A 24,339-nucleotide genomic window follows, 5' to 3' on the forward strand; every position below is an offset into this window, starting at 1 on the left:
TTTATGTTATGTTGCCATAGCTCTGTTTTTCCTTTTAAGTTAACCATTTATTCTTCTTGATGATATTTGAAAATTTCTCAGAAGCAGTGATTTCTGAAACTTAGTTTTTGCTTAATTTGCTTCCAACAAGAATAATAAGATTTGCCCTTTGAGAACTTGCTAGAACTTCTGAGTCTACTGGGTGAAAATAGCTTCTGCTTAGAGCTGTAAAATGGTCAGAAGGCCAGCAAAGCAAAGAGCCTACCTAGCAGAGCAGTGTATTTAGTTTAGAAAAATCCAAATATCAAAATGTATTTTTTGATCAGTACCAAGTCTATTCACATGCATAGTTCAGAGTTAAGACAAAGATGATATATATGAGCACTGGTTCGAGTGCATCAACAGCACAAGGGACTGTTGACATTTGCATTTCTGTTCTAAAACTCTTTAGTCTGGGTAGTCGACCTTAATAAAAGTTAAGAAAGCCACTAATTTTTGACATGTTCAAAGTGAAATAAAAACTGAACAGAAGTCAAAATTTCATCCTACCTTCTAGATAATTGCTAACCTGTAACCCTACACAGTAACTAAATTTATTTGGGGAATTAAAACATAGAAACACTAAAACTTTTACATTTTTCTCATTTATTTTACGAGGACCAAGTGTAAAAACATAAGCAGTCAGATTGCTCATTAGGCCTGCCCATGTCTGCTTCCTTTCAGATGGGTGTGAACATAATTAGTGCCACTAGCTCTAACCTATGGCTCTTCTGGCCTAGTATTCTCTCTCTCTCTTAGTGGCATTAAGGAGAAACATGATTTCTCTCCATCAGGCCAACCTCAAGAGGTTAAGAGGTGCCTTAATTAGTAAAGTTCCACTGGAACTACTCTTGAGCTTATTTATATTCTCAGAGTCCTAGCCCCAGGTTAGGATTATGGTCAAGTGAATTAAAAGCCTGCCATAGGCTTAGAGAATGTAATAGCATATTGCTTACATGTCAAGCAAAAGAATGCAAAGATAATCAACTTTATGAGACATTAAAATTGAGGGATTTTCTACTCTGACACCTAAACATTTACTACAACAGAAATTTGCTGAATAGGATACTTGATAATACAACCTAGGAAAAAAAACTTGCTTAAAACAGCTGAGGAATTTTCTGGGTATCTGCTCATCCCCCGTTCAGGCTTGAATGTTGATTATGTGTAGGACTTATTATTGTTACCTTTCCTACCTACTTCCATGAACATTCTAGGCCTTGATATGTTGATTTTAGCAGTTGTCATATCTTGAAAGTATCAGTATATTTAGCATTAAAACCAAGATTGAAGCCTTTCTCATTAGGGACTCATTATTATAAGTTTCAAGGAATACTAAGATTCCAAAACAAATCAAACTCACCGAAGACCAAATTATCATTTGGTCAGCAGTTGTCTAATAGGAACCATGTCATCAAGGTTCCATTGTGCATTTTCCTAATGCCTTATTAAATTTAATTTAGATAGCTGAAATCCAGGAAATTAGCAACAGCAGGGGTATCCCAATCTATTCCTACAGACATATCCATTAGTATTTTTTCAAATGTCCAGTTAATAAATGAAACATGATTAGCTACCATGAGTTCATGACCTCCCTTTATTTTGTTCAGACTAGTGAGTGAAAAAATTAGTTATACTAATCCTCCAAGTCAGTAGGTTTCTGGATAATTAGAAACAACCATTTATTCACTTTTGGTCACTTAATGGTAGAGAAATAGGTGCTATAATGTTAATTCAGTAGAAATAGTCTTGTAAATCTGATGAATTGTCTTTGGGCACAATGAAGTATAGGTTTTTTTTCCCTTTTCAGGGCCCTGGTTGCTTTCCTTCTGCTGATTCACTGTGACTACTAACATTGCAGAACTGGGTGGGTGGGAGATAGAAAAAGCATTTTGATAGGAGAAAGAAAAGGCATTTTGTGTATGTCATGAGGTGAATGATTCCCTAGTGAATAGGTATGTAGGAGCAAAAAAAAAAAAATTGTCAAAATTTTAAATTATCTCTTTTAAAATTAGACATTAATAAACCCCTGAATACAAATGACTATAAAGAGCACTTGTTGACTAAATAATCATCCTAAGATTGAATTCAAGTTTTTGTAATTATTTCCAATAGAACGATGCGAGTTAATGGCAACATAGCTGACTTTCAATTATAAGATAAATTCATGTACAATTAGCATTCTTGCAAGATTTTCTTTCCCAAATAGCCTAAATAAAATAACAAAAGATTCATTCATTAAGCAAAGAAGAAAATCCTTCATTTTTGACAAAAAAAAAGCATAAATTGCTGTTCACACTGGATCAAGACCATGTTTAACAGAATGTACATAGTCAGTGTTATATAGGGATTGGGTTCTTGGTAATTTTATGTTGTTGTTTTACTATTTATGCTTATTATTATGTTTTGTCATTAATTCTTTAATAAATTTTTATTTTAAAAAAATCACCCTACCTAGAAATCTTCTTTGAGGATGGGAGGGTGGGGAGAGTGTGACCCAGAGTCTAGGAGATGGCAACTCTTGGAATCAACAAAACCACTTGGGGTTAAATTGTGTAACTCAAATCTGTCTTGCTGCAGTCAAGGCATTCCAGAAAGATTTACAGTTGTTTTCCCAAGAAAGGATCCCAATAAAGGCTTTGCAATTATTGTGACTTCTGAAGTTCTTAGGTCCATGAAGCTCAGGGATGAAGAAATTGGATCCAATCAAAAAAGAATGCCAAGGTGTCAAGGCTTGAAAGGAACATAATATTGTCCTTCAGTGGCTGCCCAAATCTGACCAGACCAAGTAAATTGTTGAAGATAACCAAGGAGAGACTAAATACATAATCATCCTTATTCTTCTAATTCAGAAATTTTCTTTGTTGAAGTAGAATTGAACCTTCCTAGGATTCAGACTGGAATATCGTTGACAGCATTTACGCAGGCTCCTTGCCAAAGTCTGAGGACCACATAGGAAGACACCCACCACTGACCTGCAGGAATAGAATGATACCAGAGCTAGAATGTAGCAAAGGCTGCTGACAATGTTCACATGAATGGAGAAACTGCCTCTGCTAGGCTTCTGCTCCTCCCAACAACCTTGCATAAAAATTCAGTTATTGGAGTTCCCGTCATGGCGCAGCAGAAATGAATCTGACTAGGAACCATGAGGTTGCAGTTTCGATTCCTGGCCTCGCTCAGTGGGTTAAGAATCTGGCGTTGCCGTGGCTTGGATTTGGCATTGCTGTGGCTCTGGTGTAGGCCAGCAGCTACAGCTCCAATTAGACCCCCTAGCCTGGGAACCTCCATATGCCAAGGGTGCGGCCCTAAAAAGACAAAAAAAAAAAAAAATCAGTTATTGACTCCCTCTCCTGTTCTTCATGTTAGTCTTCTCACCTTTTCTGCTTGCAAGCCCCAAATGCACTCCCAGCCCTTAACCCTCTCAGCACTCAGCCTTGTCTATTTTATTGACTGCAGGTAGTCAGGAGATGGAGTGCAGTGTACTATACTGATTAAGTGCTAGACTCTGGAGCCAGGCTGTCTATTCCGAGTTCTGACACTTGTCCCAGCTGTGTGACTTTAGACGTTTTTTAACCTCTCTGTTTTCATAACCCCCCCTGTAAAGTGAGGATAAAAATACTGCCCACCTCATAGTACCCACCTTTGTTCTAAAGTTTAAACAAAAAAACATGTAAAACAATTAGAAAAACGTTTGGCACGTAGTAAGTGCATATGTGATGTGTAAGCTGCCATTAAAGCGTTCCAGTGTGCCCTTATCCCCACTCCAAATTTTCCCCCACTAAAGAGGTGGTGGCTCTTACTGCTAAGGATAGACTTTCTAACTAGGGTCTTGGTCTTACCCTCTCCTTCCTTTCCTCACCTTCCTCTCCCCTCTTTTACTTGGGATATAATTCACATGTCCTAAAATTCACCCCTTTTTAGAGTTTGCAGGTAGTGTTTTTAGTGTAACCACAAAGTTGTGCAACCATTACCAATATCTAATCTGAGAATACTTTCATCTTCTCTAAAAGAAACCCCAGACACATTAGCAGTCATTCCCTATTTCCTCCCAACTGCCCCCACTCCTTGCCCTAGACAGTAACATCTACTTTCTGTCTCTAGATTTGCCTATTCTGAACATTTCATATAAATGGAATCATACAATATGTGGCCTTTTGTATCTGGTTTCCTGCACTTACCATACTGTTTCAAGGTTCATCCATGGAGTTGCCGTCGTGGCTCAGTGGTTAACTAACCCAACTAGTATCCACGAGGACACGGGTTTGATCCCTGGCCCCGCTCAGTGGGTTAAGGGTCTGGCATTGCCGTGAGCTGTGGTGTAGGTCGCAGACACAGCTCGGGTCCCGTGTTGCTATGGCTGTGGTGTAGGCTGGCAGCTACAGCTCCTATTTGACCCCTAGTCTGGAAACCTCCACATGCTGCAGATGCGGCCCTAAAAAGAAAAAAAAAAAATAATAAGGTTCATCTATGTCGTAGCATGTAACAGTACTTCATCCCCTTAACAGCTGAATAATATCCCCTTGTGTGAATATACCACGTTTTGTCTAATCCATTCATCTGTTGATGGACAACTTGAGTTGTTTCTACTTTTTGGCTATTTTATATACATTCATGCACAAGTTTTTATGTTGTCATTTCTCTTGGATATATACTTAGGAGTGAAATTGCTGGATCATGATAACTCTTATGTTTAACATTTTGAGACAATGTGAGAATTTTGCCATAGTACTACACCATTTCATGTTCCCACAAGCAACATAGAAAGAACTTCCCTAAAATTGCCCCACTTCCTCGTCAACTCTTTTTATTGCGCATCTTTTATTATGGCCATCCTAGCCCTCTCTGCCCTTTTACATATTCATTTTGTTCCTATCTGCTGGCTCCTGATCTGTCTATAAATATGCTTAGATCATCCTTAAACTAAATAAGCATTTCCTGGGCCCTGCCACTCCTTCAACACTGCTGACAACTCTCCTCTAATAACACTGTCTTTCCACATCCTTCTGCTGCTTCCCCAACTCTTCTTTCTCCTTTCTCACATAATGTTAGCATTCCTTAATACTCTGTCCTCTGCCACTCTCTCCTAATAATCTCATCCATTCTCACAACTTCAACTATGGTCAACTCAACACAATAATTATTAATCTCAGACTTCCCATCATGGCTCAGTGGAAATGAATCTGATTAGTATCCACGAGGACGCAGTTTCAATTCCTGGCCTTGCTCAGTGGGTTAAGGATCCAGCATTGCCTTGAGCTGTGGTGTAGGTTGCAGATGTGGCTAGGATCCCGAGTTTCTGTGGCTGTGGTGTAGGTTGGCAGCTGTAGCTCCGATTCGACCCCTAGCCTGGGAACCTCCATATACTGCGGGTGCAGCCCTAAAAAGACAAGTAACAATAATAATAATTATTAACAATCTCTTTTGCTTATATGCTGCTTTACGGTTACAGAGCGCTTCTTTTTTTCTTTCTTTTTTTTTTTTTTTAACTTTCTAGGGCTGCACCTGAAGCATATGGAGGTTCCAGGCTAGGGGTTGAATTGGAGCTGTAGATGCCAACTGACACCACAGCCACAGCAACACCAGATCTTTAATTCACTGAGCAAGGCCAGGGATCAAACCCACGTCCTCGTGGACACTAGTTGTGTTCGTTAACTGCTGAGCCACAAATAGAACTCCCAGAGCACTTTCCATATTCTCCTCTTGTGAATATTCACAACAATCCTGCAAGCAAGTAGAGCAGGCACTTACTAATATAACTCCCATTTTACAGATGAGGAATCTGAACATCAGAGGGTTTTCTAGCTCAAGGTCCCAGAACTAGAAAGTGTCTGAGGAGTTCCCGTAGTGGCTCAGTGGTTAATGAATCCAACTAGGAAACATGAGGTTGCGGGTTCGATCCCTGGCCTTGCTCAGTGGGTTGGGGATCTGGCATTGCTATGAGCTGTGGTGTAGGTCACAGACTCGGCTTGGATCCCGTGTTGCTGTGGCTCTGGCGTAGGCCAGCGGCTACAGCTCTGATTCGACCCCTAGCCTGGGAACCTCCATCTGCCACGGGAGCGGCCCCAGAAAAGGCAAAAAGACAAAAAGAAAAAAAAAAAAAGAAAGTGTCTGAACTAGCAGTAGGACCCAGGATCATATGAATCTGTATCACTAAGTGTTCTCCCCACTGCTTCCAAGAAGACTTTCCTGATCACACCATGAGGGCAGAGACCTTTCCTCCATGTACCTGTTTCATGGCGTGCATTATTCTCCCTTGAGTTGATTGTATGCATCTCTTATTAAAATGTGTGTTCCTTGAAGGAAAGAACCATATCCTTTTTTTTTTTTTTTTTTTTTTTGTCTCTTTAGGGCCGCACCCACAGCATATGGAAGTTCCCAGGCTAGGGTCAAATTGGAGCTGCAGCTGCTGGCCTACAACACAGCCACAGCAACGCAGGATCTGAGCCTCATCTTTGACCTACACCACAGCTCATGGCAATGCCGGATCCTCAACCCACTAAGCAAGGCCATGGATTGAATCTGTGTCCTCATGGATACTAGTAAGATTCGTTTTCGCTGAGCCACAATGGGAACTCCCCATATCCTATTTTTCTTTCAGTCTCCAAAAGCTGTTAGGATAGAGCATGCTGTACCTTAAAGAAGGTAATCAATAATTGTGGAACTGAATTGATCTTTACCTGCCTGGAATTTATCTAACATGATGAGCTTAATTTCCTTCCATCAGGATGGCTGATTTCACAGCACCAGACTTTCCTATATGCTGAAGCATGTCTCAAAAACCTCAGAATACCAAGGGCAGGTCATCAGTTAACTAGTTAATACACTCCAAACCCTTGTTACTTTAAGTAGAGGTCACTAAGGGCCCAAACAATGCATTTTAAAAATTTAATTGTAGTTGATTTACAATATTATGTTAGTTTCAGGAGTACAGCTTCAGATTCTATTATAGGTTATTACAAGATACTGAATATAGTTTCCCGTGCTATACAGTAAATCCTTGATGTTTATCCACTTTATATATAGTGGTGTGTATCTGTCAGTTCCATACTCCCAATTTATCCCTCCTCCTCCCCCTTCTCCTTTGCTAACCATAAGTTTGTGTTCTATGTCTATGAATCCCTTTCTGTTTTGTAAACAAATTGATGTGTATTTTTTTTAGATTCCACATATAAATAATATCATATGGTATTTGTCACTCTCTGTATGATTTACTTCACTTAGTATGATAATCTCTGGGTCCATCCATGTGGCTGCAAATGGCATTGTTTCCTTCTTTTTTATGGCTGAGTAGTATTCAATTGTATATTTATACAACATCTTCTTTATCCATTCCTCTGATGATGGACATTTAGATTGCTTCCATGTCTTGACTATCGTAAATAGTGCTGCTATGAACACTGGAGTGCATGTATCCTTTTGAATTAGAGTTTTCATCTTTTCTGGATATATGCCCAGGAGTAGGATTGCTGGGTCATATGGTAAGTCTATTTTCAGTTTTTTAAGGTACCTCTATACTGTTTTCCATAGGGGCTGCACCAATTTACATTCCTGCCGATAGTGTATGAGGGTTCCCTTTTCTATACACACTCTCCAGCATTTGTTATTTGTAGATTTTTTTTTTGTCTTTTTGCCTTTTCTAGGGCCACTCCCACCGCATATGCAGGTTCCCAGGCTAGGGATCTAATCGGAGCTGTAGCCACCAGCCTACGCCAGAGCCACAGCAACATGGGATCCAAGCCACGTCTACAACCTACACGACAGCTCACAACAATGCCAGATCCTTAACCCACTGAGCAAGGCCAGGGATCGAACCTGCAAACTCATGGTTCCTAGTCGGATTCGTTAATCACTGAGCCACAATGGGAACTCCATATTTGTAGATTTTTGATGATGGCCATTCTGACTGGTGTGAGGTGATACCTCATTGTGGTTTTGATTTGAATTTCTCTAATTATTAGCAATATTGTGCATCTTTTCATGTGTCTCTTGGCCATCTGTATGTCTTCTTTGGAGAAATGTCTATTCAGGTCTTCTCCCCATTTTTTGGACTGAGTTGTTTGTTTATCTGATATTGAGTTGTGTGAGCTGTCTGTATATTTTGGAAATTAAACCCTTGTCAATTGAGTTATTTGCAAATATTTTCTCCTAGTATATAGGTTGCCTTTTCACTTTGTTTACAGTTTCCTTTGCTGTGCAAAAGCTTATAAATTTGAGTAGTTCCCATTTGTCTATTTTTGCTTTTATTTCTTTAGCCTTGGGAGAGTGATCTGAGAAAATATCACTACAATTGATGTCCAAGAATGTTTTGCCTATGCTCTCTTCTAGGAGTTTTATGGTTCCATGTCTTACATTTAAGGCTTTAATCCATTTTGAGTTTATTTTTGTGTATGGCGTGAGGGAGCGTTCTAACTTCACTGACTTAATGCAACTGTCCAGTTTTCCCGACACTACTTGCTGAAAAGGTGGTCTTTTCTCTATTGTATATTCTTGCCTCCTCTTTCAAGGATTAATTGACTGTAGGTATGTAGGTTTATTTCTGGAATCTCTATTCTGTTCCATTGATCTATATGTCTGTTTTTGTGCCAATACCCTGCTGTTTTGATTACTGTGGCTTTGTAGTATTATCTAAAGTCTACTGGGAGGGTTATGCCTCCAGCTTTTTTCTTTTACCTCTGAATTGCTTTGGCCCTAAACAAAGTCCCTTTGCCTCACTGTTTGAATATGGGCTTATGGGAACAGCAAACATCTTCTCATCAATCAAGACCCTTATTTGGCTAAAACCTCAGATGAAGCTTCCTCATTTTTAAGCAAGAATCTAAGATCAGTGCAAATAGTTTTGACCCCAGTGGCCTTTTCCCAAGAGTGTTCAACATGCTGGAATACTTTTCCTAAACCCAAATTCTGGAGTTCCTGTCTTGGCTCAGTGAAAACAAATCTGACTAGTATCCATGAGGATGCAAGGTTTGATCCCTGGCCTCACTCAGTGTGTTAAGGATCCAGCGTTGCCATGAGCTGTGTGGTGTAGTTCACAGACACTGCTTGGACCTGGTGTTGCTGTGGCTATGGCGTAGGCCAGCAGCTATAGCTCCGATTGGACCCCTGGCCTTGGAACCTCCATATACTGCAGGTGCAACCCTAAAAAGCCAAAAAAAAAAAACAAAAAAAAAACAAAAAAAAAACAAACTCCTAAACCCAAATTCTACAAAATCAACTAACTAAAGGAAAATACACTTACTTGGGGTGGGCAGTAGCTATTGTAGAAAACTCATTGTCCCACATAGGTCTCCCAAAGAAGGTTTTCTGTTTCAGGCCTGTCAGGATGTCAGTGGCCTTGTCAAAGTTTAATACCGCATGACCAGCCTGGAGTCAGAGAAATAAGAAGTTAGAAAAAGCAGGTCCTGATAACTGTCTCTTCCTTCAGCCACTTTTAAACTTGGGTGTGAAGGTGAGAGCAGGCAGGAAATCATAAAAAATGATTATTTCTAATCAGCATGCACTGTCTTTCATCTGACATTCATCGTGCATCTAACATGGGAATTAACGTGTTGTTTGAACTCACAACATTGCTGTCCCATCCGGTGAGAAAGAGACGGTAGTTTAGAAAACCCACTTTGCCTAGCTCCTCCATCTCTTGTTCCAGGGAAGCCAATAGGTCATTGAACCAAGCAAAGGCACCTATTTCCCTGCAAATCCAGTAGAAATAGATCTGGAATCAGCAAAAGAGAACAAAGTCTTATGAAGTGCCCTTTAAATGATTATGTACATATACACTGTATTTGTAGATCAGGTCTAAGAGTGACCTGAAAAATCACCTCTCCAGAGCAGCATATCTTAGGTGGAATTAATGTCCACAGTCCTGACAACTTCCTTTGTGGAACGAGAACTCCAAAGTCATCTTTGGTTCCAGGTGATTTTAACTCCAAATTGAAAATGAAGACCAGTTCTTATGGTAAGTCTATAGAAGCAGATGCTTTGGCAGAGAGAAGTGATCACTCACTCGCATAAATCCAGGGAGGGGTTACTTCTCTTACCAATTGTAAAGAGCCTAGCCCATGAAAGCAATGGACCTATCAGGCCCAGACCAGATGAAAAGTGGCATTCAGGAGTATACCTTTTGTGTTTTGAGGCTGTGATCTGCATTCCGAAATTTGTACCAGATGGATTTCAAGATGGAAGCAAAGGGGGTGACCCCAATTCCTGCTCCAACCAACATAGCCACTTCATACTGGAAAACATCCTCACTGACAGTGCCAAAAGGACCATCCACCTCAATCCTGGCAGGAGGCAGAAGACAATAGGGAAATGAAGTCTCACCTCCACCCCCAACCTCAAACATCCTCCCAGAGACATACTATTTCACAGCTGATTGCTCCTTGTTTATTTCAATGGTATTCCACTGTACCAGACTTAAGGTTCAATGAAGGGTTGCTTTCTCTTTTCTGCTTGTCTGCTTTCTGGTCTGGGTCTCTGCTGCTTGTAAGGACCTACCTTGGAACTGGCGAATGCTGTTGTTCAAAAGCCCTTATGAGATTTTCTGTCCAGTCCCCTGCTGCTCGAATATGAATGGAGAAGAAGTCTTCCTCTGGGGCAGAGGTCAGGGTAAAGGGATGCCATTCCAGGCAAGAGATCGAGGGGCAATTAACAAAAATATACTGTCCCACTTCCATGCTGAAGCCACGCTTGTTCATCTGCAATTCCAAAACTTTGGATGGATACATGACCACCTATGAATGAAGCACAGAGGCCAAAGGAGGCAAATTCAAATGGCACCAGGGGCAGGCAGATAAAGTAAATGAGTAAAGCTGAAAGGCAGCTGATGGTGGTGAACTTCGAGCACAAGTCCTTTCTAAGGCGGGCAGCAGCCACTAAGTCCAGACAATGGTTGCACTACAGAATGTCTTTGCCAGATTGCCTGATTCTTTAAGAGAAACCAGAAATCCCATTTTTTAAAAAATGAGTTTGTGTCGTGGCTCAGTTGTTAACGAATCTGACTAGCATCCGTGAGCACGCAGGTTCGATCCCTGGCCTTGCTCAGTGGGTTAAGGATCTGGCATTGCCGTGAGCTGTGGTGTAGGTTGCAGATGCAGCTCGGATCCCACGTTGCTGTGGCTCTGGCATAGGCCTACAGCTACACCTCCACTTCAACTCCTAGCCTGGGAAGCTCCACATGCTGTGGGTGCAGCCCTAAAAAAGCAAAAAAAAGAAAAAAAATTGTAGTAGGGAGTTCCCTGGTGATTTAGCAGTTAGGACTTTTTGCTTCCACCATTGCGGCCTAGGCTGCACACCACAGCCCAAAGGAAAACAAAATAATTGAAGTACAGTTGATTTACAATATTTTGTTAGTTTCAGGAGTATGGCACAATGATTCAGGGTTTTTTTTCAGATTATATTCCATTATAGGTTATTACAAGATATTGAATATAATACCCTGTGCTTTGCTTTAAATTGGGTAAGATGGAAAAGCAACAGGAAATACCATTTTTATTTTATTTTATTTTATTTTATTTTATTTTATTTTATTTTATTTTGTCTCTTTAGGGCCGCACCTGCAGCATATGGAGGTTCCCAGGCTAGGGGTTGAATTGGAGCTGTAGCTGCAGGCCTACGCCACAGCCCCAGCAACGTCAGATCCGAGCCCTATCTGTGACCTACACCACAGCTCATGGCAATGCCAGATCCTTAACCCACTGAGTGTCCTCGAACCCACGAGCTCATGGATACTAGTCGGGTTTGTTAACCACTGAGTCATGACGGGAACTCCTGGAAATGCCATTTTTTAATGTGAAAACCTCCATCCAGATTTCTAAAAGTTAGCAACAATTTTGACTTTTTTAACAATCAGTGTGTGGGCCAAACAAAATATGCCTGTGGGCTAGATCCAGCTCAGGGTCTGACAAACCAATACTGATGATTTCTGCTAAATCTATCTATCTTTCTTTCTTTCTTTCTTTCTTTCTTTCTTTCTTTCTTTCTTTCTTTCTTTCTTTCTTTCTTTCTTTTATTTTCTTTTCTTTCCTTCCTTCCTTCCTTCCTTCCTTTCTTTTTTTAGGGCCATACCCGAGGCACATGGAGGCTCCCAGGTTGAATAGGAGCTGTAGCTGCCAGCCTACACCACAGCCACAGCAACACAGGATCAGAGCAACACCAGATCCTTAACCCACTGATCGAGGCCAGGGATCAACCCCGCATCCTCATGGATATTAGTCAGGTTTGTTAACCACTGAACCATGATGGGAATTTCAATTTCTGCCAAATCTTTCCAGTTCTGTCCAGCACTAGAGGAACTAAAGTATATTGCCTTCAAGTTCTTTTTTATTCCCTTCAAGATGACAACATGGCAATCTATTTCTATGATCAGGAAGAATAGAACTGCTAGCACATCAACAAGAAAGTGCATATTCTTTACCTTGGTAATCACGACCTTTTGCCGGGAGCGATAAAATCGGAGGATCCTTTCAAAGATATAAAGAATGCTTGGTGTAAGGATCCATTTCCAGGACTGTACACAGAGACAATAAAAAATGAAGTTACATATTAATCTCTTCTTTAGGATTTATTTGTGTAGCAATTAATTCCTTCATTCAATAAATATTTATTGAGTTTTCTGACGTGTATCATTATTAAACAACTAATTCCTCCAAAACTTGAAGACGGAAATGGAAAGGAAAAATCCACAATGGATTTATTTGCTAATCTGTTACTCATAAAGCAGACTGCTTCCTGAAATTTTACTGGTCTCACCAGGAAGTAAGAGAAGGCACAGAAATAAAATACATGGTAATAATATATATACATCATATGTATATATATATATATATATATATATATATATATCCTTAAATTATATTTAAAGTTTAAATTTAAGAATCTAAGACTGTCTTCTGGAACAACTTGTCCAATCTGAAAAACCAAGAGAGAAGGCAGATGTGAAGTAGAAGCAGATGGTGATTAAAAACAAAACAAAAAAGGGAAAGTGTATCAATAACACTATTGGAGACAACAATATAGAAAACTTGGTATGTATTCATCACCTCTTTTCTCAGGTGCTCAAAACAGATTACATAATATGTACATTTTATCAAAGTAATCTTTCCTTCCTTCCTTCCTTCCTTCCTTCCTTCCTTCCTTCCTTCCTTCCTTCTTTCTTTCTTTCTTTCTTTCTTTCTTTCTTTCTTTCTTTCTTTCTTTCTTTCTTTCTTTCTTTCTTTCTTTCTCTTTTTTTTTTTCTTTTTAGGGCCACACCTGCGGCATATGGAGGTTCCCAGGCTAGGGGACGAATCAGAGCTACAGCTGTCGGCCTACACCACAGTCACAGCAATGTCAGATCCGAGCAGCGTCTGGGACCTACACCACAACTCATGGCAACGCCAGATCCTTAACCCACTGATTGAGGCCAGGGATTGAACCTGCAACCTCATGGATACTAGTCGGATTCATTTTCACTGTGCCACGACAGGAACTCCTAAAGTAACTTTTCTATCCCTGAGATTTTTCTCAAAAGCATCTGGTTGCTTCCATATGCACAGGAGCTACTAAAAATGTACTTCCAAGCTATGCTAAGTCATGCTCTTTTTTGCACAATTGCTTGAGCATGATACATTGGAATTATGTGGAATAAGGTTCTTATGCTGTTTCAGGTAAGATAAATCTTTGGGTATCTTTGGGGAGGAAAGGGGCAGAGACAGGCCTAGTGAACCTGAGAGTGGGCATAATACAATTTGATGCTACTTCTTACTGGAAAACAAAAACCCAGATGAATTCAGAAGACGTGAAAAAAGCCTATATTTAAGAGGTCGCTAATAACAATGTGGGAAAAAAATGTTAGCTTCAGAAGTAATCAGAGAAATGAATATTCAAACAAAATAGCATTTTAGCCTCTCAAATTGGAAAACAGCTTTAAACAAGAATGCCCACCATTTAATGAAGATGCAGGGAAATAGGCACATTCACATGTGCACCTGGGGTATGTACAAATAAGTAACATCTTCCCAAAGGTGCAATTTGGCAACACATCTCAAGAGCCTTCATTCCTTCTCCTTGACCCAGAAATTTTACTACTAGGAAATGGAGCATAAAGAAGTAATTAAAGGGAGTTCCCTTCGTGGCTAAGCGGTTAACAAACCCAACTAGGATACATGAGGATGCGGATTCGATCCCTGGCCTTGCTCAGCGGGTTAAGGATCCAGGGTTGCCATGAGCTGTGGTGTAGGTCACAGACAAGGCTCGGATCCCGAGTTGCTATGGCTGTGGTGTAGGCCAGCAGCTGTAGCTCTGATTTGACCCCTAGACTGGGAACTTTAGGGCCATGGGTATGGCCCTAAAAAGCAAATATATATAAAATAATAATTAAAGGGTGCACAAAGTATATGAGTATAGTAATGGCCCATTATTTACTAAGAAAAAATTGACAAAAATGGTATACCAGGTAGATTTTTTTGGCCAATATAATATTATCTTTGCTTAAATTTTATTTTTATTTATTTTTACATTAGGATATAAGTGATATATAGCATATCAGTTTCATGTGCACAACATGATTCAATATTTGTATATATTGCAAAAGAATCACCACAATAAGCCTAATTAACGTTTCTTACCATGCATGTTTACAAATTTTTTTTGTGGTGAGAACTTTTAAAATTCATTCTCTTGGAGTTCCCATCATGGCTCAGTGGTTAACGAATCCAACTAGGAACCATGAGGTTGCAGGTTCAATCCCTGGCCTCGCTCAGTGGGTTAAGGATCCGTGAGCTGTGGTGTAGGTCGCAGACTTGGCTCGGATACCGCGTTGCTGTGGCTTTGGTGCAGGCTGGTGGCTACAGCTCCGATTAGACTCCTAGCCTGGGAGCCTCCATATGCCTCGGGAGTGGCCCTAGAAAAGGCAAAAAGAAAGAAATAAAATCCACTCTCTTAACAACTTTCAAATATGCAGTACAGTATTATTATTAGTATTATTATTTTGCTTTTTAGGGCTGCACCTGCAGCATATGGAAGTTCCCAGGGTAGGGGTCAAATTGGAGCTGCAGCTCCCAGCCTATACTACAGCCACAGCAATGCAGGATCCAAGCCACATCTGCAACCTACATACACAGCTCACAGGAACACTGGATCCTTAAACCTACTGAGTGATCCTTAACCTGCATCCTCATGGTTACTAGTTGGGGTTTGTTCCCACTAAGCCACAACAGGACCTCCCAAATATGCAGTACAGTATTAATAATTATAGTCCCTATGCTGTACATCCTTAGGACTTATTTATTTTATAACTAGAAATTTGTACTTTTTCACTACTTTCACCCATTTCACCTATCCCTAACCCCCACCTCTGGCAGCCACCAATCTGTTCTCTGTATCTATGAGGGTTTTTTTAATATATAAAGTAGATTCCACATAAAAAAGAGATTATACAGCATTTGTCTTTCTCTGTGTGACTTATTTCACTTAGCATAATACCCCCAAGGTCATTAAAAATGACCATGTAGGGAAAAAATGAAAAAAATGGTATACCATGTGGCTTTAAAAAAATTTATTTATTTATTTATTTATTTTAGGGCTGCATCTGCGACATATGGAGATTCCCAGGCTAGGGGTCCAATCAGAACGGTAGCCGCCGGCCTACACCAGAGCCACAGCAACTCAGGATCTGAGCTGTCTGCGACCTACAACCACAGTTCACGGCAATGCCAGATCCTTAACCCACTGAGTGAGGCCAGAGATCGAACCCTCAACCTCATGGAATCCTAGTCAGATTCGTTTCCACTGCACCACGTCAGGAACTCCCATGTGGCTTTTTAAAAACATTGCACAAATGAACCTATGTACAGAACAGAAACATACTCCCGGACATAGAGAACAGACTTGTGGTTGCCAAGGGGGAACGGAAGAGAGTGGGATGGATTGGGAGTTTGGGATTAGTAGATGCAAACTATCACATTTAGAATGAATAAGTAATGAGGTCCTATTGCATAGCACAGGGAACTATATGCAATCTCTTAGGATAGAATATAATGGACAATAATGTAAGAAAAGGAATGTATATATGACTGGGTCGCTTTGCTGTACAGCAGAAATTGGCACATTGTAAATCAACTATATTTTAATTTTTTAAAAAGGAGTTCCCATCGTGGCACAGCAGAAATGAATCTGACTAGTATCCATGAGGTTGTGGGTTCAATCCCTGGTCTTGCTCAGTGGGTTAAGGATCCACTGTTGCTGTGAGCTGTAGTGTAGGTCACAGACAAGGCTCGAATCCCGAGTTGCTGTGGCTCTGGCATAGGCCAGCAGCAACAGCTCTGATTAGACCCCTAGCCTGGGAGCCTCCATATGCCGCGTGTGTGGCCCTAAAAAGACAAAAGACAAGAAACATAACGCTTAAAAGAAAAAAAAAAAAAAAATGTTTCAGAAGAATATTTGACAGTAGAAGAAAGGATCTATGATATAGATTAAAAGAAAAAAATTATTACCCCAAGTGGTAAAGCTCTGTGAAGTTTTTATTTTCATATAAATATTTTTCTGTGCTTTCCAAACTTTTTACAATAAGTATGTAAAATTTTTATGACTTTTAAATAGGGAGAATGTGAAGAGAGTATATCTGGGGGTGGGGCGGGTTTGTGTGTGTTTATGGAAGAAGCAAACCAATACGTTCAAACAGATGGCAGAAGTGGTGTTCTCTCCCTTAGGGTATTACATGACCAATCAAAGCAACACAAGTTCTAAGTATACCTCCAAATAGGGCAAATATACCTTATCTCCGGGAATAGATGAGAAAGAGATAAAGTTAATTGCAAGGTAAGACAGGATTAACTGCCTCGGCTAGTAAGGGGCTAGCCAAGCTTTACAACTTCCTGTCTTTAAGGACCTATTGTTTTCTTGGTCAAATAACACAAAGTGTATGGTCATAGCCTACAACTTCCTCTGGCTTTAGAAATGAAATGTGCTATTTTTTCTTCTTTTTAGGACCACACTTGGCAGCATATGGAAGTTCCCAGGCGAGGGGTTGAATCGGAGCTGCAGCTGCCACCTCTACAGCAACTCGGAATCTAAGCCACATCTGTGACCTACATCACAGCTCACAGCAGTGGCAAGTCCATAACCCACTGAGCAGGGCCAGGGATTGAATCCAATCCTTGCGGATACTAGTTGGGTTTGTAACCCACTGAGCCACAACAGGAACTCCTGAAATGTGCTATTGACATACGACAGATATGTCCTTTCAAAATTATTTTTTAAATAGGTAATACATGTACATGTCACAAAATTCAAAAGTACAAGAGGGTATAACAATAAAAAGTAAATCTCTCTTCCACCTCTGCCCCCAGCTCTCCAAGGCAATCAATAATATTATTTTGTGAATCCTTTTGAGAATATGTGTTCAAGTGATAATATTGCATTAAGTACAAATGGTAGCAGACCATACACACTGCCCCTGCCTTTTTTTTTTTAATTTAACATCTTAGAGACTGGTCCATATTAATACCTATAGAGCAAGCTTTTTTCTTTTCTCTCTCTCTCTCTCTCTCTCTTTTTTTTTTTTTTTTTTTTTTTTTTTTTTTAGGCCCACAGGTGTGGCATATGGAAGTTCCCAGGCTAAGGATGAAATTGGAGCTACAGCTGCCAGCCTACACCTCAGCCACAGCAACATGGGATCCGAGCTGCGTTTGCGACCTACACCACAGCTACCGACAACGCCAGATTCTTAACCCACTGAGGGAGGCCAGGGATTGAACCCACGTCCTCATGGATCCTAGTTGAATTCATTACCACTGAGCCACGACAGGAATTCCCTACCCTTTTCTTTTCAATAGCTACAGAGTATGCCATTAGTAAAGTCCTGTAATTTAACTAGTCCCCTGTTGATGGGTACTTAATTTCCAATCTTTTATTCTCTCAAGCAATGTTACAATGAATAACCTAATACTTGTAATTTAACATTTTAACATTTGATAAATACTGCCAAATCACCCTCATAAGCAGCTGTATAGATTTACACTCTTACCAGCAATGCTTGAAAGCATTACCAACACTGCAAGTGAGCAAACTCTTTGATCTTTGCTAATCTGTTGGGTTTATTTCTGTGATCATTTTGTTCACATTTTCTACATATTTTTCATCAGATTGTTAGGATTTTTGGTTTGGAATAGGAAATTTGATTTGTATAAGGAAATTTGATTTGTTCTGTATATTAGGAAATTAATTCATGGTCTGTGAATTGTAAATACTTTTCTTACTTAGTAATTTGTTTCCTGTCTTTATAATGGGTTTTTTTGGCCATAAAAATTACCTAATGTATGGGTGGGAGGGATAAATTTTAATAAAAATATATGTCATCTTTCCTTTCTTGGCTTCCAGCTTTTTAAAAATATTATTGGAGTTCCCGTCATAGCACAGTGGAAACAAATCCGACTAGGAACCATGAGGTTGCAGGTTCGATCCTTGGCCTTGCTCAGTGGGTTAAGGATCCAGTGTTGCCATGAGCCATGGTGTAGGTCACAGACGCAGCTTGGATCTTGTGTTGCTGTGGCTGTGGTGTAGGCCAGCACCTGTAGCTCCAATTGGACCCCTAGCCTGGGAACCTCCATATGCTGTGGGCGCGGCCCTAAAAAGCAAAAATAAATAAATAAATAATAAAAATAAAAAATAAAAAATAATAAAAATATTATTTAGAGTATCTCTACTAACATTCCAGTATTAGAAAAAATTTCCTATGTGGTCCTAGGGTGCTTTTATTTCTTTTTTTCCTAACACTTAAATCCTTGATCCATGCACCTTTCATCCATATTTTACTGTAAAGTGTGGAATAAAGAAAGAGCTTTTGTTCCCTAGATGTCTATCCTATTATCCTAAAGGAAATCACTGAATAATATATCTTTTTTTCCCAACTGATTTGAAATGCCAAGTTTAGGGGACTTTCAAAAAATATTTTTTCCTTTCTACATGAGGATTGATGTATTGCTCTTAACTCTTCATATGATTTAAAGACTTTAATCATCCTCAGAGCACTTTAAGACACCCCAGGATAACCTTTCCCTCCCATTTATTCCTCAATCTAACGTATTTTATGAACAACCAAAGGTAAAACATAATATCCATGATAACTACCTTGAGGCACACCCTGAGTTCCCTGGAGCCCAGTTTCTTGCTCATCCACTACCTAACAATAATTTCCAAGTATGTTTTTACAACATCAAAGAAAGCCAACTTTAAGAATAGTTTAAAAATAGAGCAGGCTTCCAGTTTGGGATCTGCTGATGACATATGACAAATATATAACAAATAGGGCACCAATCTCCCTGAGCCTCGGGTTCTCCATCCCAGGGTTGCGGAAAGGACCTTCCTTCAGAGAGTTCTTGTTGGCATTTTATGAAATCACAAGGCAGCAGGCTGTGACCAAGATGCTGGAGTAGGAAGACCCTGAGCTCACTTCCTCCCCCATTACAAATATTTATTGAGCAGCTACCTGTGACAATGTCCTAAAGACTGGCTGAAAGATTTTCCACAACTAAAAATATAAAGAAGGAACCATATCGAGATGGGGGGAGGGGTGGAGTCATGGTATAATCAGGACCTATACCCCAAGTGGGTGACCCACAAATAGGAGAATGATTACAATTGCAGAGGTTGTCCTCAAGGAGCAAGGGGGTCTAAGCCCCACATCAGGCTCCCCAGTTTAGGATCCTGTACCAGGAAGATGAGCCTCTAAATTTTTTGGCTTTGAAGGTCATGGGGCTTACTTTGGTGAGGCCAGGAGGGCTATGGAAAAGGGCACACACAAAAGCTCACACACTCCAGTATGCAGGGCAGAAGCAGTCATTAGAAAGGGGGCTGGTAAGACTTACCTGCTGATCTTGGCACGTCTGGAGAGAGTCAGAAGGCCATTAGAGCTTAACCTCTGAGATACTGGTACTGGTGGCAGCTATTTTGGGGAGTTCTTTCTACCACAAGGACACTAATGCTGGCAAGTGCCATTTTGAAGTCCCCCTTCTTGCCTATGAGTGCAGGGAGCTTACCCACCCACCAGTAAGCTAGCACTGGGAACTCCCTGGCTGCACAGCCAGTCCCACCGGGACATAGGTCCGCCCAACAGCAGGCTGGCACCAGCCGCAGGATCCAGGCAACCACACAGGGACGCAGCCACCAAGCAGGCTAATAGCCACCACAAGAGGGAGGGCCTGGCAGCAAACTGGACAAGAAGCCAGCGGTGCTTACCAGTGTACCCATAGTAATCGGTCTCATCACAAGAGAAGAGCCCATGCAGCTCACATAATGGGCACTCATACAGCATGTAGCTCTGGTGATCAGAGGGGAATGTGCTGCTGGGCCTCACAGGATGTCTTCTACATTAGACCACTTCTCCAAGATCAGGAAATGTAACTGACCTACCTAATACATAGAAATAAACAGAGAATTAAGCAAAATGAGGAGATAGAGGGATATGTTCCAGTCAAATGAGCAAAAAAAATCCCTAGATGAACTAGGCAAAGTGGTGATAAGTAATCTACCTGACAAAGAATTCAAGGTAGAGTTCCCATCGGGGTGCAGCAGAAATGAATCCAACTAGGAACCATGAAGTTGTAGGTCCAATCCCTGGCCTTACTCAGTGGGTTAAGGATCCGGCATTGCTGGCTGTCGCGTAGGCCAACAACTGTAGCTCCAATTCAACCCCTAGCCTGGGAACTTCCATATGCCACGTGTGCGTCCCTAAAAAGCAAAAAAAAAAAAAAGAATTCAAGATAATGATCATAAAGATGCTCAACAAACTTGGGAGAAGAAAAAAATAAACACAAAGAGACATTTTAACAATTTTAACAAAGAGTTAAGAAATACAAAGAACCAAACAGACCTGAAATAAAATAAGAAATACACTAGAATGGGAGTTCCCATCATGGCTCAGTGGTAACAAACCCAACTAGTATCTATGAAGATGCAGGTTCGATCCCTGACCTTGCTCAGTGGGTTAAAGATTTAGCATTGCTATGGCTGTGGAACTTCCATATGCTGCAGGTGCAGCTCTAAAAAGCAAAAGAAAAATACACTAGAAGGAATCAACAGTAGATTAAATGATACAGAGGAACAGCTCAGTGAATTGGAAGACAGAATTGTATAAATCACTGAAGCTGAACAGAAAAAAAGAATTTTTTAAAATGAGAAAAGCTTAAGAGACATCTGAGACCATGTCAAGCAAGCTAATATTCACATTAGAGGGGTGCCAGAAAAAGAAAAGAGAGAAAGGGGCAGAGAACTTATCTGAAGAAGTAATAGTTGAAAACTTTCCTAACCTGGAGAAGGAAGCAACATCCACGTCCAGGAAGCACAGAGAATTCCAAACAAAATGAAATCAAACAGGTCCACACCAAAAGATGTTATAATTAACATTGCAAAAACTGAAGATAAAGAGAGAATCTTAAAAGTAGCAAGAGAAAAAGGAACTAGTTATGTACAAGGGAACACCCATAGGACTAGCAGCTAACTTTTCAGGAGAAATTTTGCAGGCCAGGAGTTCCCAATGTGGCTTAGCGGTAATGAATCCAACTAGTACCCACGAGGACGCAGGTTCAATCCCTGGCTTCACTCAGTGGGTTACGGATCTGGCACTGCTGTGAGCTGTGGCGTACACAGACGTGGCTCGGGTATGGCATTTCTGTGGCTATGGTATAGGCCGGCAGCTACAGCTCCACTTTGGCTCCTAGCCTGGGAAGTTCCATATGCTGTGGGTGAAGCCCTAAAAAGACAAAAAAAGAGAGAGTGGAAGTGGGACCAAATAAATTAAATCAGAAATGAAGGGTTCCCGTCGTGGCACAGTGGTTAACGAATCTGACTAGGATCAATGAGGTTGCGGGTTCGGTTCCTGGCCTTGCTCAGTGGGTTAAGGATCCGGCGTTGCCATGAGCTGTGATGTAGGCTGCAGACGCGGCTCAGATCCCACGTTGCTGTGGCTCTGGCGTAGGCCGGCGGCTATAGCTCTGATTCGACCCCTAGCCTGGGAATCTCCATATGCCGCGGGAGCGGCCCAAAGAAATAGCAAAAAAAAAAAAAAAAAAGAAATGAAGGGGGAAAAATTTAAAACTGATAGACACCATAAAATCATAACAGATTACTACAAACAATTATTATATGCTAAATAAAGTGGATAAATTTCTGGAAATGTGCGATCTCCCAAGACTGACTCAGGAAGAAATAGAAAATATGAACAGACTGATTACCAATAATGAAACTGAGTCAGTAATTTTAAAAACTCCAGGAGTTCCCATTGTGGCATAGCAGAAACGAATCCGACTAGGAACCATGAGGTTTCGGGTTCGATCCCTGGCCTTGCTCAGTGGGTTAAGGATCCGGCGTTGCTGTGGGCTACGGTGTAGGTCGCAGATGCAGCTCGGACCCCTAGTTGCTATCGCTCTGGTGTCGGCCGGTGGCTACAGCTCCAATTAGACCCCTAGCCTGGGAACCTCCATATTCGGCGGGAGTGGCCCTAGAAAAGGCAAAAAAGACCAAAAAAAAAAAAAAAACCCCAAAAAACCCAAACAAACAAAAGACCAGGACCAGACGATTTCATACATGGATTCTACTAGACACTTAAAGAAGAGTTAACATCCACCTTTCTGAAATGATTCCAAAAAATCACAGAAGGAACAATTCTGAATGCATTCTACAAAGCCAGCATCACCCTGATACCAAACATGACAAAACAGAAACACTCACAGATACAGAGAAGAGATTAATGGTACCAGAGGGAAGCTGGGGACAGGGGCGGTGGTAGGAATGAATGAAATAGGTGAGGGGGATTAAAAGGTACAAATTTCAGTTATAAAATAAGTCACAAGGATGTAATGCACAGTATGGGGAATATAGTCAATAATATTTTAATAACTTTATATGGTAACAGATGGTAACTTAGGGCGATCATTTCATAATGTATAAAAATATCAAACTACTCTGTTGTACCTTTGAAACGAATATAATATTGTAAATAAATTCTACTTCAATAAAAAAGAAAAAAGTTGAACTCAGAAAGTAGGGAGGGGCTTGGGTGCAGGAAATGGAGAGAAGCTGGTCAACGAGTACAAGTTTTCAGTCATAAGATGAATAATGTACAACATAGTGACTGCAGTTAGTAATAATGTACTGTAGGGAGTTCCCATCGTGGCACAGTGGTTAACGAATCCGACTAGGAACCATGAGGTTGCAGGTTCGATCCCTGGCCTTGCTCAGTGGGTTAAGGATCTGGCGTTGACATGAGCTGTGGTGTAGGTTGCAGACGCGGCTCGGATCCCGCGTTGCTGTGGCTCTGGCGTAGGCCAGCGGCTAGAGCTCCAATTAGACCCCTAGCCTGGGAACTGCCATATGCCGTGGGTGTGGCCCTAGAAAAAGCAAAAAGACCAATAATAATAATAATAATAATAATAATGTACTGTATATTTGCAATTTGCTAAAAGAATAGAACTTAAGCATTCTTACCACACACAAACACAAAATGGTCACTATATGAGGTGATAGATGTGTTAATTTATCTCATAGAGTAATCATTTCACAAAGTATACATGTATCAGTCATCACATTGTACACTTTAAATATACACAATTGTATTTGTCAATATACTTCAATAAAGCTTGAAAAAATTAATGCTTCCACTCCCAAATTGACTGGCATTTCACAGCTGAGCTTTGGGACATTATAGTGGTCAAGGGCACAATCTTTGGAATCTGAAATGCCCGCACGTAAAATCCAGTTCCACTAGTTACTCTCTGTGAGAGCTTGACAGTTTGCTTAATCTCTCTGAATTCTAGTCCTTTTGTCTCAATATGGAGACCAAAAGTACCCAGCTCATCGGTTATTGCTATGTATAAATGGGAATGCCTATTACGCAGCCTATTACGCTGGCACATGGTAGACACTATTAATAATGTAGGCTGTCATTGTTACCTTTGTAGAGGGTCTTCCAGCACCCACATGCAATAACCATTAGTCCCTCCTTTTCAGGATCTCCTGATAACGATAATTCCCCAGCCTATTATCTGAAGGTAGGAACCTTGTGGACATATCCTCCGTGGGATCCAGCTCAGGGCTGAGGTAATAATGGTTATAATAATAAGAGTAATAGTAAAAACGGTAATGGCTCCTAACAACAGTCTGTCTTTGTCCATAGGGTTCTTACCTCAGCAGGGAGCCCTTCAAATTGGGGGCGCTTGCAATGGGAGTCAGGATCACCCCACTTTTCAAAAAACTCTGCGCACTTGTGAGGATGACTCTCGTCTAGGCTCTCTTCTGTTTGACCCCGGACCATTCCTCTGAGACAGAGAGAGAAGGAGAATATGTGGCAAAGAA

General features: G+C 40.8%; 1 protein-coding gene across 1 annotated transcript in view; it reads right to left on the bottom strand.

Moving 5' to 3' along the window:
* Window positions 1-2,284: 2,284 nt before the first annotated feature.
* NOX1 (NADPH oxidase 1) overlaps window positions 2,285-24,339 on the bottom strand; it is a 35,285-nt gene continuing 13,230 nt past the window's right edge. Inside the window, exons 7-13 of the mRNA XM_047764689.1 lie at window positions 24,170-24,302; window positions 12,428-12,520; window positions 10,510-10,745; window positions 10,133-10,295; window positions 9,581-9,727; window positions 9,257-9,381; window positions 2,285-2,993 (exon numbers count right to left, since the gene is read on the bottom strand). Coding sequence (XP_047620645.1) covers window positions 2,867-2,993; window positions 9,257-9,381; window positions 9,581-9,727; window positions 10,133-10,295; window positions 10,510-10,745; window positions 12,428-12,520; window positions 24,170-24,302 — 1,024 coding nt within the window. The 3' untranslated portion in view covers window positions 2,285-2,866. The remainder of the gene's footprint in view (window positions 2,994-9,256; window positions 9,382-9,580; window positions 9,728-10,132; window positions 10,296-10,509; window positions 10,746-12,427; window positions 12,521-24,169; window positions 24,303-24,339) is intronic.

The sequence above is a fragment of the Phacochoerus africanus genome, chromosome X (genome assembly GCF_016906955.1).
Source record: "Phacochoerus africanus isolate WHEZ1 chromosome X, ROS_Pafr_v1, whole genome shotgun sequence".
In the NCBI taxonomy this organism is placed as follows: Eukaryota; Metazoa; Chordata; class Mammalia; order Artiodactyla; family Suidae; genus Phacochoerus; species Phacochoerus africanus.